The 16299-nt window shown below is 39.3% G+C and overlaps 1 protein-coding gene across 1 annotated transcript in view; it reads left to right on the top strand.

Annotated features, from left to right (window-relative positions):
* The window catches only part of bean1 (brain expressed, associated with NEDD4, 1), a 43653-nt gene extending 28270 nt beyond the window's left edge, over positions 1–15383 (top strand). Inside the window, exons 3-5 of the mRNA XM_051420854.1 lie at positions 4–207; positions 782–923; positions 10658–15383. Coding sequence (XP_051276814.1) covers positions 4–207; positions 782–923; positions 10658–11048 — 737 coding nt within the window. The 3' untranslated portion in view covers positions 11049–15383. The remainder of the gene's footprint in view (positions 1–3; positions 208–781; positions 924–10657) is intronic.
* Positions 15384–16299: the final 916 nt, after the last annotated feature.

Raw genomic sequence — 16299 nt, 5'->3', positions numbered from 1 at the left:
CAGTGAGCTCCAACCAGAGCCATGGGGAGTACCCAGACTGCCGGAGTGAGAGGGAGTCGGGAGGGGAGGCGTCTCTCCTGGTGTCTCCGCTGGTGGTGGCGGGGATCGTTATAGGTCTGGTCCTCTTCCTCTCCTGCATCACCATCATCATTGGCAGCCTGCGCAAAGACAGTCGACTCCGAAACCCACACCTCCGAGCAAGCTACGGTCAGTCCAAGCGTTTGACTAACAGATCAACTAACTAATTCGTTAGAAATTAAAGTGATTGACTAACAGGTAAAACAAGCAATTGGTTGCATTTTCCCCTTAAGTTTCGGTAAGGATTGTGGCAGTTACCATCTCCGTCATGGCAATCTGTGTAGTGATGGAGCACACCATTCGGCTGGTGATTAAGATTTCAGGCCCATTTATTCCGGATACTTCTTACATGGGGGCTTCAAAAAACGGATGAAACACCCCTACACATTATTCATGTTGATCTGAGATTCACTACACCCACACTGTCATGCCATGTAACTTGCTTCCATTTCCCAAGAGAAAGTCAATATTTCAAGGCACTAAGCAAATATTAAACAATAGTTGTTGTCAGGACTTTAAATGGATGGACAGAAAAAAACTAATTACCTAATCCATTTAAGTGTCCAAATTCTTCTCTTATCTTATTGCTTCTTTGCATCGGTCATCATGGGACGCACCAACTTGAGTGCTGTTTAACAGGCTTTACTTGACCAAGCACATTACATTCAAACAGGGCTTTTGCTTCATGTCTATTTCTCTGCAGGTCTGGATGGTTTTTCCTACGGAGGTTCAGTAGGAGAACTAAGATCTACCTGCTTAGAAGACTTTCCTCCTGGTTTAGACTTTGATTCATACAGAGAGACCCTGTCACAGGTCAACAACCTGTACCCCGATTCACCGCCACGGTAAGTGCTTGTGTGAATCTCAGCTGATTATGTAATAATGGTGTCATTCACAATGAGATGGTCATTAAAGGGCCAGTGTGTATGATTAAGAGGCATATAGAGGTGTTGCTTCACCCTCCCCTCCCAAGGACAGAAGAAAAACTGCGGACAAAAAGCATGACAAACGCTCATATCTAGAGCCAGGGCTTGGTTTGTCCATTCTGGGCTACTATAGAAAAATCCAATTTCTATTTGCTTTCATGCTTGTCCTTGTATTAAGCTAAGTTAGCTGGCTACTGGCGGTAGCTTCATATTTAGTGTGTAGATGTAAGAGTGATATCAATCTACTCATCAAATTCACCAAGAAAGCATATTTCCCAAAATGTTGAACTTGACAGAAAAGGGATGGTTTCACATTCATCTGCTGAAAGTGGAAAGTTTCTCTGTGCTCACCGAAAATCTGATTTGAGGGGATGGAGTCAAGTAGACCACTCCTCCTTTTGCCAATTAGGCTATGTCAAATGTCAAATATAAATCGTAACTGACCATTCAGCCTGTGTCCCCCACTGTTCTCAGTCCACCTACTTTGACCGTTAGTGGTAATTCATTTATTAGGGAGCACTGCTACCTTTGGCGCCCTTTGTGAGGGTGCAGGAATGAGTGTTTGTGCACCTTGTGTGTGTGTGTGTGTGTGTGTGTGTGTGTGTGTGTGTGTGTGTGTGTGTGTGTGTGTGTGTGTGTAAGAGAGAGAGAGAATGGGAGAAAGAAAGAGCTTGCTAAAGGCCAATGTCATGGTGTTTTTGATCTAAATGTCAACCGGTCTAATTGGCAACTTTAATAATTCACATACATCCCTCCCCTGCAGTGTGTGTGTGTGTGTGTGTGTGTGTGTGTGTGTGTGTGTGTGTGTGTGTGTGTGTGTGTGCTTCATTCATCTCCTTGCTCTGCCTTAGAAACATTCACTCACTTTACCAAAATGAATCGATCTAAGGTTGGATAGTATCTTATCTTTTCTATTTATTCATTAAAAGAGAGTTCATTACTGACTTAAACAATTGTATCTGACTTTCCAATGTCCCAGGTCACCAGCTCACACATTTAGAACTTCATGACTTTCAGCATCAATATGAAGGTTTATGGGGTGTTCAGTTACCTTTGCAAATTATAACAGAATTTTGAGAAAATCTGAAATACAAAATGTAAATGCACCATGGCTTATCTTGTGAACCAACTCCTTTTATGCGTAACAGTAGTGGAAGAATTAATTTGCATCCTCTTTTGCCGAATTACGTGAAATTTGATTAAAATTTACAGTACATTTGGATCAAAACGCAACTAGTTAGTCAATGCAGAAACTAACAAGACTTGAAGAGATATTGATTATTTTTCCGTTGCAACCATGTTGTACACATATATCATTCTCTTTTAGGCCTCAGTGGGCACAGTGCTGGAAATGTTCCACATGGATCCAGATTCATGCTGATTCAATAGCACCATCACCATCACCATCATCATGTTGAACCTAAGCCTGAAGGTCTGTTCTGGGGTTGTAATCTGGGGACTAAACCAAAGCTCCTGTCATGTTCTTGGTGCTATCTTGTAACACAGATAAAGTGCATTACCTGTAGGGGGATACACCTGGTCAGCAGCAGGGTTTATTTTTGCTGTGGTATTTAAATGATGCTTGATGCTGCAGGGCCTTATGTGGGCCAAGAAAATGTTCCCGTGCACCATTACAGCACCCACCAGACGTCTGGTGAATCCATTCATAATGTTGATGAAAAATCCTGAACCTCCTAATTAGCAGTACTGGGCAGAAACCATAATCACAATGTTTGTTTGAGAGAGAGTAACAGTAAATATCACAGCTTCAAAACGAAGAAAGAAAGGGAAAGAAAGGAGAGGAGAGGGGAGCTAGCTAGCTACGTCAGTGCTCTGGCAGGGAAGCAGAGTGTTCTGGACAGCTTGTGTGAGAGCCGGACTTTCTGGCCCGGACAATGGGACAGCAGCCAAAACACACACATAAATGCACACAAACACACATACATACATAAAAAATTGCACATTTTGTTTACCATAATGCTGGCAAGTCGTGGTTTGGTACCCTGTCAACAAGCAGGTAGTTGAGGTCATGTGATGATCCTGCAGGATGTGTGTATGTGTATGTGTGTGTGTGTGTGTGTGTGTGTGTGTGTGTGTGTGTGTGTGTGTGTGTGTGTGTGTGTGTGTGGGCCACAGATGGTTGAGGGAAACTCAGAGAACTCAGATCAACAGCTCACCTACTGAGACTGTGAACGCAACGCTTCCGACACAAACACACACACACACACACACACACACACACACACACACACACACACACACACACACACACACACACACACACACACACAGATACGTACACACACACACTCCCAGAAAAACTCACACTCACGGATCAGGAGCTCACCTGTGGAGACTGAAAGCTTCTGCTTCCTCTCAGGGAGATGCTGGCTTTGGCACAAACACAGACACACACACTCTTTGCTTTGTAATATCAGTGAGCAAGAAAAGGTAAACTGTTGCATAAAGTTTAGAAAGACGTGTGTTGAGAGCTGGTGGTTTTTCACTGCTAAATTCTGGTCACATTTGTTTCAATATCCATGATTAATAACATTTAAAGCAGCATTAACTGATTTATTTGGCCATTTGGCAGCACAACAAGCTGTAAACACGACACTGGCATATTATGACATTATAAAGTTCTTATAGTGAACATAAGACACATCAATATTAGCATTCATTCATTTGGATTTGTGTTTCTGGGCAAAATAGTCCAATATTTACTGTTCATTTAGCTGTTTTTTGTAGCCACCGATCCTTTGTATTTAGCCGCTAAATGCTTCACTGCTTTATGTTCTGTTTGCTGCACCGGTAGCTTACAGAGACTTTATCAGAGTTTGTTTTCTTGAAATTTGGCTGCTTGCTGTAATAAGGTTACAGTTAAATTGCAGGCCGTAAAACCTTAAATAGTTTTTTTTGTTGAAATATTTTGTCCTCAGTTGTTCAGATGTTTGTCTGCCTGAATTGTAAATTCAACACTGAGATTCAGTTACATTGATATTAGTCAAACAAAATGTCCTAGTACTTAATCAGGCGGTAGCATCAAATTACTCACACACATTTGTTTTTGTCTTGTTACAGTGCAGTAGAAATATACTATGTTAACATAGTTTGTAGCTAAATACTGAAAAGGGTGTTTCTTTTATAGTGATACAAAATTGTGATGACATTTGTTTTTTAGTTTGTGTGGAAATTCTTTATTAGGAATGATAACCATCTCATTGTCAAGGGTGTCCTCAATGACAGAATTTACACAAAACTTTTAACAAAGACAAAAGTAAGAATAGTATAATAAACCATACAAAGACAAAAAAACAGAGCATAGAAATGGATAATGTATTCATAGCTTAAAGTGGTATTATTGATGTCAGTGAAAGCATTAAGTAATATAGTTACGTGATTATAAAATTATAGAGGTGTTATTATTGACAACTCTCATTAAGAACATGTACAATAGATCCTATAACGTGGTTTGCAGCAGCCATGGTGCACACACAGTACGCTGCTTCTCGGCGAAATAAAAAGATTCTACAAATAAATTTCCTGTTCAGCAGCCTCATTGAGTGATGGCAACAGAAGTGTTAAGAATAATTAGCTTGTTGTTATGTCATACTGTATGACACCGACTGTCTGTGTCACTGACAAAGACAGGAAGTGTACGCAGGTCAGGATGTTTCAAACCAATTTTAACGGTGAGCCAGTGAAAGCTTATGAGAAAGGATAACACCAGACAGCAAGGATGAGGGCTTTACATATAACAGAGGGAAATCGAGAGAGACTGTGGAAGCTCAATAATTGAATCTCAGGAACAACACTGTAAAGTAATGGGAGACGTATGACCTCTAGTTTCTTCAACCTGCAGTAATGCGATCTGATAAAACCTGATCTGTTAAATTTCATCAAAAACGTTCTTTGAAATGTTAAGTCTAACTTTTGGCTTCATCTTGTGAGTTGCTTTTTGCTGAGAAATCAGATCCACATAACACACACACACACACCTGTGAATGCAGCATCTATACAGTTCTCTTACTCCACAGGCAAGTGCCTCTCACAGTGGTAAAGAGCAGGGGCGTGCCAGCTTTACACATGCTCACACTCGCACACAGAGACCATATGCTCTGTGCTGTAGCTAGAGTTGTCCGGTATCCAGCTCTGTAGAGCGTCACAACCAGTGCATGAATACATGCCAGAGGTCCTCCCTTTCTCATGACCTGTGTGTATGACAACTGTGTGTTAAGGTTAAGTCACAAAAAGCTTGGTTGAGGTTGGGGAATGATTGTGGTCACTGTTAAAATAAACCAAAGTTGGAAGATGGTAGGGAAAGCTGTCACATAGAAATTAGGTTCATATAATTGTTACATTGTGGTGATAAATGCAATCATTGGCTGGATTATGTTCAGAGGCAATATTTTTTTAAGTGAAACATTTACCTACTGCTCCAGAGTCGCAGAGAGGTTGTGTGGGTGGATGTACAGTGCAGGACTTTGACACACCCATTTTTTCTGTATTAAAACAATTATCTTTGAATGCAGTAATCAACAAGCAAATGTTGTATTCCAAGATCAAATATTTTGATGGAAAGAAAAATTTGCTGATACATTCAGTGTTTATTTATTAACATTTACTCTTTTTGTCCATAGAAAATGCACTCTGGTATTACACATTTGTTGTTGCACATAAGTTGTGTGTAAATGTAATTTCCTAAGGAACAGAATTGAGGAAAAGGGACGCAAACAGCCGTCTCCTTAAGAGGTTTTGCAGTGTTATAATAATGTCATTATTTGGTAGACCACAAGTTTTTCCTTTTTCTGGTGAAGACAGTAGATTAAGATAAAAACCTATAAAGAGTTGCAGAGTTGGGGGATACTTGTGGGCTCATGAGAAACCACTCCCATAATATAATACATATTATCATTGAATTTAGTGTTAACAAAATATTAATGAAGCTTTATGAACAGGAAACAACATGCACACTTCAAAGACTTTTTATTTATGTGGTTGGGGTGGTAAGGGGTATCACCATTCATCAACAAAATTTAGTCAAACTTACTGTTGGTGGAAAGGCTGGTTGTCAATCCAACCTCTATTTATTTTTCTCACACTGGGTAGAAAAAAGATCCAGACTGAATCAGGGCTCAGACAAAGAAAGTGGGAAAGAAAAAGAAAAAAGCTAAGGAAAAAGGGCGCAAAGAGAGAGAGAGAGAGAAAGAGATTTATGTACGAGAAAAGAGATAAGAGAAAAGACTGCCCCCGAATAACCAATTTTACATACACATTTTAAGAAATATAAGAATGTAATCTTGAAAGAAAAGGAGGACAGCAACAGCATTGAACTTATCAAGTTGTTACTCCCTGCATGTGTCTCAGAGGGGACAAATTATTTTCACTCAGCCACACCTAGCTAACACACACACACACACACACACGTTAGCACAACACACAGACGTGTAATACACCACATTCATTATCTAGTGTGATTTTTTTTCAGAAACACACACACACAGCAGAAGGCCGCAGGGGATCTGAGGAGGAGCTCAGAACTCCTGAGAGACAAAGATACAGGGATTTACAGTGTGTTACAACACCTCCGAAACACCCTTGTCCTGCACACTTTCCCCTATCTCCAATTTTCACCTCAACATGCCTTGGCATGACTCTTCGAGGTCAGTTTTCCCAAGGCCAAAGAAAACACTTCTAAATTCTTTTTTTTCTTTTGTTTAAGCAACCTCCAATGTGTGGAGGTGTGTGAGTGTGTGAGGGCGAGATTTTATGTAAAATTCAGATGTGTTAAGAAAAAGACTGCTATCATACCTAAAGAAATAGTTTTACACAAAGAGACCACTGTAGGTTAAAATTAAAGCAACTTTTTGTAAAATGTGGTTGCGATTTGGCACCCCTGTTTAAAATGTGATTGTTATGATTACATTACTTATAATCAAAAACTATGCTAACACAGCCAAACATGAAGCAATTGCAAGAACACAAGATATAGCAAGCCAGCTAATATTACTTACTAGTCCGACAGCAAGAAGGCCTTTGCCCGCTTGCCAGGCCCCGCTTCTGGCACGACACCGCCTACACTCCCCATGAGAATTCCCCACTGGCTCTCCCTTGCCCCTGGTGTAAAAACCTCCTCCTCCCAGCAGTCAACAGCTCCTTTGCTAGCGGTGCAAATATACCAACCCTCCCTTTGTGCCTTGAGCTCCCAGTCCAGGTAGTACAGCTAAGCTAATAAGCTAACAGCAGCTACATTCAGAAGCAGTGACTTTACTGTCCATCAGGAAGCTGTAAATCACAGAGAGTTAAGGCAGAGCAGTTGGATGACATCAGATGGAAAACAAGAAATAAATTCTCCATAAAATATGATCCAGTTTCACTAAAATTAGTGTCATAGTCGGTCACTACTGGTGTGACTACTGGTGCAAAACATAAAGTGTGTACTGTAAAGTTATATAGTGGAAGAACAGAAGTACTGGACACAATGTGGGATTGACAGATACATCTTCACCCTTCTTCAAGTCAGTGTATAGCATCAAAATGATTTAGATTTTTCTGTTATTTTAAGGTTACACAAGTTACATAATGGGGCTTTAATGTTTAAATTAGAAACAAACTGTAGAACCCTAAAAAATTTAGAAATACTAAATTTAAAACCAGCTAAAATAGACAGTTGACAGTATAAACACTTCATTAAAGAATATGTTGTGGTAACTTAATCTTCAAGTGGGTCACATTAGGGTTCATTGCAGTTAGCAGTCAACCTGTATGTCCTCATATGTTGTCAGTTTGTTCATACTGGGAATAAAACAGGTTTCAGTTCTCTGAAGCAGGTGTCAAGGAATGTTTGTTCCATCTAGTGTGTTTAGATAAATGACCAATCATTAATTAACTCATTCAAATGTTTAATTAAATTAACATGCTAAAGAACACGCTGCTTTATAGCGATGGCTTTGTAAAAGGTCTTTTGATCACTGGACACACAGATTGGGTCTTATTTCAAGCACTATTTCAGTCTCCTCTAACAGTACTGTATGTGTGTGTGTGAGAGAGAGAGAGAAGTGTGTGATGACGAGCAGTGGGTGCAGGGGACATTAGGTCTTTCTGACTGAGCTTCACATCAAGGCTAAAATAGAACAGCTCCATCTCTCTTACAAGCAAACATTGAACAGGAAACCACAGACACACACTTAAAGTCTATAATACAACTTTAAAATAGCTGGTAAGTGGGCACACACACTCACAGAGGGAAGGAGACAGAAAGTGCACATGAATAGAAAGAAAGAAAGAAAGAAAGAAAGAAAGAAAGAAAGGAAGGAAGAAGACATGGTAAAACACACATACAAAAGCGGACACACACACACACACACACACACGCTTCCAGCACTGTGGTACAAGACTGATATAGTTAACCACAGAGCTGATTGAGTTACACTGATTTACTGCTTCCTATGCCCCTATCATCATCTGCCATTAGCTCCACACACACACACACACACTGATTTTGTAATTCTGTTTTCTATTTAGTTTCATTCTATTTTATATGTCCTCTTTTCTCTCTGGCTGGGGGAGGAGGTTGGTAGAAACATGACCTCTGGGGCTGTTGGAGGAGTTCATCAGTGAAGCGTTTTGGGACCCCGCCAAAACAGAAGGAAGAAGGCTCTCTCTGTGTGTGTGTGTGTGTGTGTGTGTGTGTGTGTGTGTGTGTGTGTGTGTGTATGTGTTTGCGTGTGTGTGAAGAACAGAAGGAGGCTGCTGCCTTTATTGATTCTTGCTGGGTTAGACTACATTTTGATGGAGAAACATGCAGCATTTTATCATCCATTTCCAAAATGACATATTAGTGTAATTACCATCATACAGACTTATAAAAACTAAACCATAAAGAGTGAGTTTTACATTGTGTACAGCTGCATCAGATTTTGCATGATTGACAGAGGTGCTGGGTTTATGGGAAATGTGGTTTTGACCGGTGTGAAATTCAGGCTACTAATTATCTTGACCATGGTTTCAACAATAGAAAATAGTCATAAATAAGCACCCCCATTGATGCTACAATGCTAGATCAGCATTTTCAAATGATCTATTCCAACATTCATCCAACACCCAGCCACTTTCAGTGTTTCTGTCTTAATTTAAATCTTTTCCTAAATGCGGTGCATGTGTTGTCAAATTGGTCTTAAGTTGTGGCACACTGAGCTCTTAGAAACACCATACAATGTATGACTTTACATGGATTTTAGGTTGTAAGCTCATAATTCTGAAGATTTCTTGCAAGAAAAGTTGGATTCTTAACCCTGCCTGTGTATTACACATAAAGTACATCCATCATAATTTGTTTTATTATCAAGTTTGCTATTTCTCTGAACTGCACTTACAGTAGGCACAGCAATGCAGTGTGCTGTAGTAAACAGGGAAACAAGTTTTCCAAACCAAAGACCCTGTTTGGCTTTCTGAGGTGTCCTTGAGCAAGACATTGACTTCTCACCAACTGCTGGCATGATGTTCTGTAACTGAGCCTGAACATCTGACCTCTCAAACATGGAGAGAGAAATCTATTGAGGACAGTATTAAATGCACAGGCAGGGACAAGTCAAAGTTTACATGTTTCATGAATTTTTTTAGAGGGGATATTCGCTGCACACATTTTTGAACAATAACATTACTGCATTGACAAATGCTTTGGAGTTGCAGAGCGTAATACTGTGTGTGCAGCGCTGCATTTGTGTGGGCAACACAGTGGATTTTGTTGTGTGTGCTTTTGGGGTTTAATGTATCACAAATATGGATGTGTGCAAATGAGTGGGCATGAAAGCAGGTAAGTTTTTAAGACTTTTCTTTTTTTGTTGTTACATAAAGAAAATCTCTGATGGTTACCTGTTCCTTTTGTGTCCCTGTCAATGTGGAGAGACAGACGAAACTGGACAGCTGTCAGCACATAATGTATCATAGAGTTAGTCGTGACACACACACACACACACACACACACACACAATTGTGCACTGTTTGAACTGGGGCAATGGGATTATATTCAGTTCAAAACATAATAGAGGTGCAAACTGGGATGAGCTGTTATATTCTCAATGCTCCTCAAAATGGAAAAACATACTATAAGAGAAGCCATTTGGTAATTTGACAGGCTCAGCCTTTGCTGCTAGAGAAGATCTCCATATCGAGAAGAAAGCTACATTTTTGCAGGTGGGAACAAAAGAAGAATTAGAGTCCCAGTTTAAACTGCTGAATGTTTTATTAGGTTTGAACGAGGCAAGGAGCATTTTGGCAAGAAACTACACTCTCCAAATTACAAGCGGGATTTTAAACTTGGTGATTGGATGTTTCTTAGAGTTGTGGTTGATTTCTCCCTTTAAGTTTATAAATGCAGGCTTCTACCTTTGACTTCATCTCAATGTTCCAGATGTTTTATTGCACAGTTGCTCATCTTTTGTACTGATGATTCAACTGGGAAACTTTTTCCATCCAAGCCCTGGAAGAAACAGAAAAACAATTTTTTTCCCCAGTCGCTGCCATATAAAAGCTGATATTGTTGTAACGTAAAATGGTGCTAATATCCAAGCCAGAAAGAATGAATTTTGGTTCTCCATTTTCACCACCAGAGCACTAACTGTTTTTATTTATTTTTGTTTTTATCTCTGTAGTTACGATGAGTGTGTTGGTCCAGGTTCGACTCAGATTTACATACCAACAGATGATCCACCTCCTTACTCCCTATTGGACCCCTGTCAGAGAGGGGCAGAGCAGGAGGAGCAGCCTAACTACACCAATTTGGATCCTTCTCCATACTGTGGCGAGACCTCGGCCAGCGCTGCCTGGTTTTCCCCTTCCCACTACCCACTGGGACTACAGGGGCAGGAGCATCAACACATTGCAGCCATTTCTTTCCCGCTGGAAGCGGCGCCGCCTTATGAGTCAGTGTTGGCCGAGCAGGGACAGCCCCTCCCTCTCATGCCGTGTAACCTTTATAAACACCAATCAGAGAGGGGGGATGATGGCAACTCCCAGCAACCAGGGGCGAACCAGATCTCATAGGACAATTCATTATTTTTCTTTCACCTGCGCTGTTGGTTGTCCCCAGTTGAATTAAACAAACACTTGTGATGTGGGACACAAAATGGCTGTTAGGAGCAGCTGTGACACCAAACAATGGACACTAAATGAGATGTACACCTCTTCCACACAGTTGCTAACACCTAATAAGGCTGAAATATTGCTGACGTCAGCCTTTCAGTGGACTGAAATGCAGCCAGGACTCCTTACAATTAACAGTTTGTTTCTGGACAACATACAAACTCACTGATTGCATTGTACTGTAAAGTTTTTGGAATGACAGCTTCTCCCATAAAAAGGTTTGTCGTCCCGATGATGCTCCCTTGGACAAGACTTGCGTCCATCTGGTCATAACACCATTGTCTAATTAAATTTTTGCCATGTTTTGACTGTTAATCTCTCTTTCTTGAATAATTTCATGTGTCATATTTGGAGTTTAGGCAGATTTACTGCTATAAATGTTAACATCTATTCATGATACTGTAGATGATGGCAATTGGCTTTGTCTGTAGATGAAAGGCGGAGTGTAAACAATATCTATGTGCTATTTAATAGTGTAGTTTAAGGTATACAGAAGCACACAGACTACCCCCCTCCCATGTTTTTCTTTTTTTTTGGTATGATCCTCACCTATCAGTCTATTTAAATGATGTTTTGAAAGTACCACTTGTTGTTGTGTATGACATCCTCAACTACCAGAACACCACTGCTGATTGTCAGTCTCTGTAGTGTGTAAACATTTAGAGCAGTGTGCTGTCCTGTTGCTTCCGGTGTGGTGGTAGTATCCTCGCGGTTAGAATGACGACTCTGTAATGAAATGGTCGTGACCATAAATTAATTAGGAAACTACCTGAACAGGAAGAGTGAAATGTCAACACTACCCCCCTCTTTCCAGTTATGCCTTCCAGAGCAAAGCACTATGATGACGTTATGGAAGTCAGTGTTAAATATTTGCAGCATACACTTGTCATCACCAGAGAGGGGGTTTCAACACGTCCACTGTTGTGTCATAACTCTTTCTATCAAGGGCTCTGGTTTTAATATCAATTCTGTAACTGGGACCCCAGCAGTGAAATGTAGCTCAGAGCCCTCCTCCTGATGAGGTTGGGTTGATGCAACAAAGAAGTTACACATTAAACTGTAGACCTTACCACACTGTTCAGTGGAGGAATGGATGCTTCTGCCTTTGTCTTTTTCTCTTTGTTTCCCTCTCCTGAAAGAATTAACTTGACTTGAGCCATTATGGAGGTTTTTCCTTAGTGCACTAAAAGTGTCAGCATCTTCTCAGTTAACCTGCATAAGCATCAGCTCGATTATTAAATTATGTAATTCATCAGATAGCTAAAACTGATGTTACAGCGTGATATGAGTAATAATGTTATTTTCAAAACTAAATAATCTTTGCATTATGCCTTGATTAGTTGATTAGAAAATGTCAGTAAATAGTGAAAAATGTCCATCACAATGTCTTAGAGCCCAATGTGATGTCTTCAAATTGATAGTTTTCGTCCAAAACCCCAAAATGTTTCTGTCTGAAAAAGCTTCAGATCCTCCCTGTTGAGGATCTGAAAAATGACTTGAATAAGTAGATTATAAAAACAGTAGCTGTTTTCTACTAATTGATTAATCATATGTTTCAACAACATCCAACAGATGTGTTACTGCTGATGTATCATTTCCAATACGAAGCAGAGATTATGAATGTCTCTGTGTAGGTGGCCAGATATCAGCTATATGTAGAAATCAACACAGTCTTATGAATGGGCTCTCAGAAACATTTAGATTGAGCAAATTTGCCAAACAGTGAGTACATTCAGCATTAACTTAATACAAAGAGTAACATGAAGGTCACATAGTGTGATAAAAATTACAAGTGCAGAGGGGTGATAGATGTATTCAACCCCAGCACTGCAGCTTCCAGTCCCGTCTTAGTCAACAATGGGAATTTTAATAAATCATAAAGGCATAACAACTTTTCCAGGTTTTTATACCTTATATAGCTTGACCATTGTTTAGTGTAATTTTGTGCATCAGTAGATAAGTGTATTAACGCTGGAAAGAAGAAAATCATAATCCAGGCAGCATTATGTGCAGCCATGAAATATTAAACAAGTTATTTACGGTTGTTGGTGCCCAAGAGCTGAACACCTCGACTATGGCCACCAGAGACCCTGTTACATCAACTCAGGGCTCTCTGTATTTGACATTATTTAACGTATTGTGACAAAGACAGAAGCAAAGGAGCCGTGTTTGAGTATTAGTTGTGTGTGGGGGGAAAACCCGGAAAATCCTGGAAATGGCATCACCATTTATCACCAGTTATTGAAAGGAGGAAGTCATTTAAGACTGAGCTTTAATAACAATGCAAATGTTGTTTAGTTTCAGAATAATTTGTCCAGATATTTGTTTTGTTTTGTAAATTTTGTTCGTCAATTTAGACAATTGTCATTGTATGACATTGTTTTTGTGTTATAAGATGTGCCTAATATCCCTCAGACTGTTAGCTCGAACATTGTAGCCATAATATAATAATCTCGATGCAACTAACCCAGTGTTTTGCACTGTTATGTTTGGTTATGACATGAAGTATTGGTTTACGGGTGTGGTATGGAGGATTGATCATATTGAATAAGTTGTGATGACAGATTTTATTGAGGGAACAAATGAACTCTTTCAAGCTGCTGTCCCAGTGATCAGCTTTGTGTTGTCATTTGGTTTGGCAGTTGATGAGTAAACTGCACAGTTCACATCCTTATTGTAATGTCCCAGCAATGTTTTTAACTGGTTACCCTTCAGAGTTTGTCACTAATGTTAACAACTCTTTTGATTTTATTGCAATGGATCGACTCATTCTTTAACCACCTACAATCTGATTCTCTGTTTGATTGTTTTCTCTTTTCTTTATCTGTTTCTGTCTCTCCTCCTCTTTTTTCTTCCTGCAAGATTCAGGGAATCTTTAAAAAATGCTATTTTAATGTGCAGTTAAAATAAAAACTAAAAAACTGCAGTTCATCTGCTACTAATGCACCGCTCAGTTTCAGTTTCTCCCACAGTGACATTTATACACATGAAGAAATATAAATTGACTGGCTTGATGAGGCCTATTAGTGATTTAGTGATAATTCTATCAGTGTTGCTGGATTGTAAAAATGAGTGTAACTAGAATAGTTTAATCAGCCAAGTAGAATTTAGCTGGTGATCAAGGAATCTGATGTGTTTATGAAATTGACGCTATTAAATAGAAGACATTAAAGGACCTCATATGTTGTGCATTCATACCTTGCATACATCTTGCATTATAGTGCTGGCATATTCAGTCCTGCAAAAAGATGTCTCCACGAGAAGAAACACACAACAAATCCACAGAATTAGGAATTTAAATAAGAAAAATTTAAATACAACATAGACGTTTTTAGAAAATTGTTATGAAATTTAAAGTAACCAGTAGGTCAAATTATATATAAACTCTAACTATATTCTTCTACTAGATTTTAGACACCTCAAATGATCGACTTTGAATAGCTCTACACATTTTTTTGTTCATTAATGTCAGTGGAAAACTGACAAACATAATGCATTTTTAAATTTTTTTGCGTTTTTAAAAAATGAAGAAACACACCTTTCCCCAAACCTCTGCATGGCTCTTTTTTTATCCAGTACTCATTGGCGCTATAACAATGTGCACAAATTCCTCTCTATGTTGAAAATATCATCCCGACCCATCACGCATTTAGAGCTTTACAGTAAACACAGACTCAGTTTTACCATCAAACACCAGAGGGTGATGCAGAACTACAATTTGACATTCAGCTTTTTCAGTCACTATTCAGTAATAATCCACACAAAGACAGGAAGTGTGATCCTGGACGTTGAGTCAGATACCAAGATCACCTGGATCTACTTTGCCATGTTAGTGAGGAGTATTTTAATGCTTTATTAGATTAGAGGAAATGTAAAATGTAAAGATCATCAGGGTTGTCAGTATTAAAGTATTTGTTCATAAAACTGAGAACTAGAGAAATGTATTTTTCAGATTGCTCCAGTCGAGCACATTTGTTTGCATATCGTTACTTTTTCCAGCTAGGATAGCACTATTTTGTGGGTGCATTCTCTGTAAGTAAATGGTATGTAAATGTCTTACATGTGTGTCACTTCCCATCTCTCCTCTCTCTTTCTTTCTTCGTCTGTCAAGACAACAGACTTCATGTATATATTAGAAACTGCAGTCAATAATGTTTCTTTATGTTCTGTATTAGACATTTTGTTAAATATTTTCTTCTGTAGAGAAGAACGAATAAATCTGAACTCTTATATGAATCTGAGTGGCTGGTTTCGAGCAAACACACGATTTGTGAATCAACTGGAAACACACACACACACACACACACACACACACACACACACACACACACACACACACACACACACACACACGACAAGACAAAATGACAATTACAGTATGTGACAAAAATAACTTGTTGTACAGCTTGAGTGAAGACAGCCCCCATCATCCCTGTACTTAAGTATGCCCTGTGGCTCTCATCCCCATTCTGATGAAGTGCTTTGAGAAACTGGTTCTCCAGCACATAAAGAATAACATCCCTGCCAACCTGGACCCTCACCAGGTTGGCTTCAGAAGCAACAGATCCACAGAGGATGTCATCTTCACTGCTCTCCACTCAGTCTTCACACACCTTGAGAAAAACAACACCTCAGGAATCACATCACAGAGAACATCATGGTCCTCTCCAGTGTTGGACAGTAACTCATTACTAGTAATAATATTAAAGTAATAATACTCATTGCCCAGTAACTTGTAGTGTAACTTAATACTAATAGATTGCAGTAACAATATTATAGTTACCATCCCAAAAAATAACTAGTTACAACATTACTTTTATTGGCACCCCCCCAACTAATTTCCAGTCAAATCCTTGGATTCATTTTTTTCCCATCTATGTTTTTTTAAACTAGTGTGGAAGATAGAAATGCTTAGTCCTACCATTACTTTGATTTTAACAAACAAAACCGGATTTTAATGGTTGAAAGTCTGAATTTTGAGGAGAGGGGACACAATCAGCTATTTTGTGGGGACTAGCACAAAAGTAATAACTAGTGGTGTAACTAAATACTGTTGGTAAGTAAGTAATAACATCTCGTTAGAAAAGAGTAACGAGTAATAAATTAAACTTTTTGAGTAACCAGCCCAACACTGGTCATCTCCACTAAGAAA

This window comes from Dicentrarchus labrax, unplaced genomic scaffold (assembly GCF_905237075.1).
Source record: "Dicentrarchus labrax unplaced genomic scaffold, dlabrax2021, whole genome shotgun sequence".
NCBI lineage: Eukaryota > Metazoa > Chordata > Actinopteri > Moronidae > Dicentrarchus > Dicentrarchus labrax.
The sequence above is the reverse complement of the archived record's forward strand: the minus strand, read 5'-3'. Positions and strand labels throughout refer to the sequence as shown.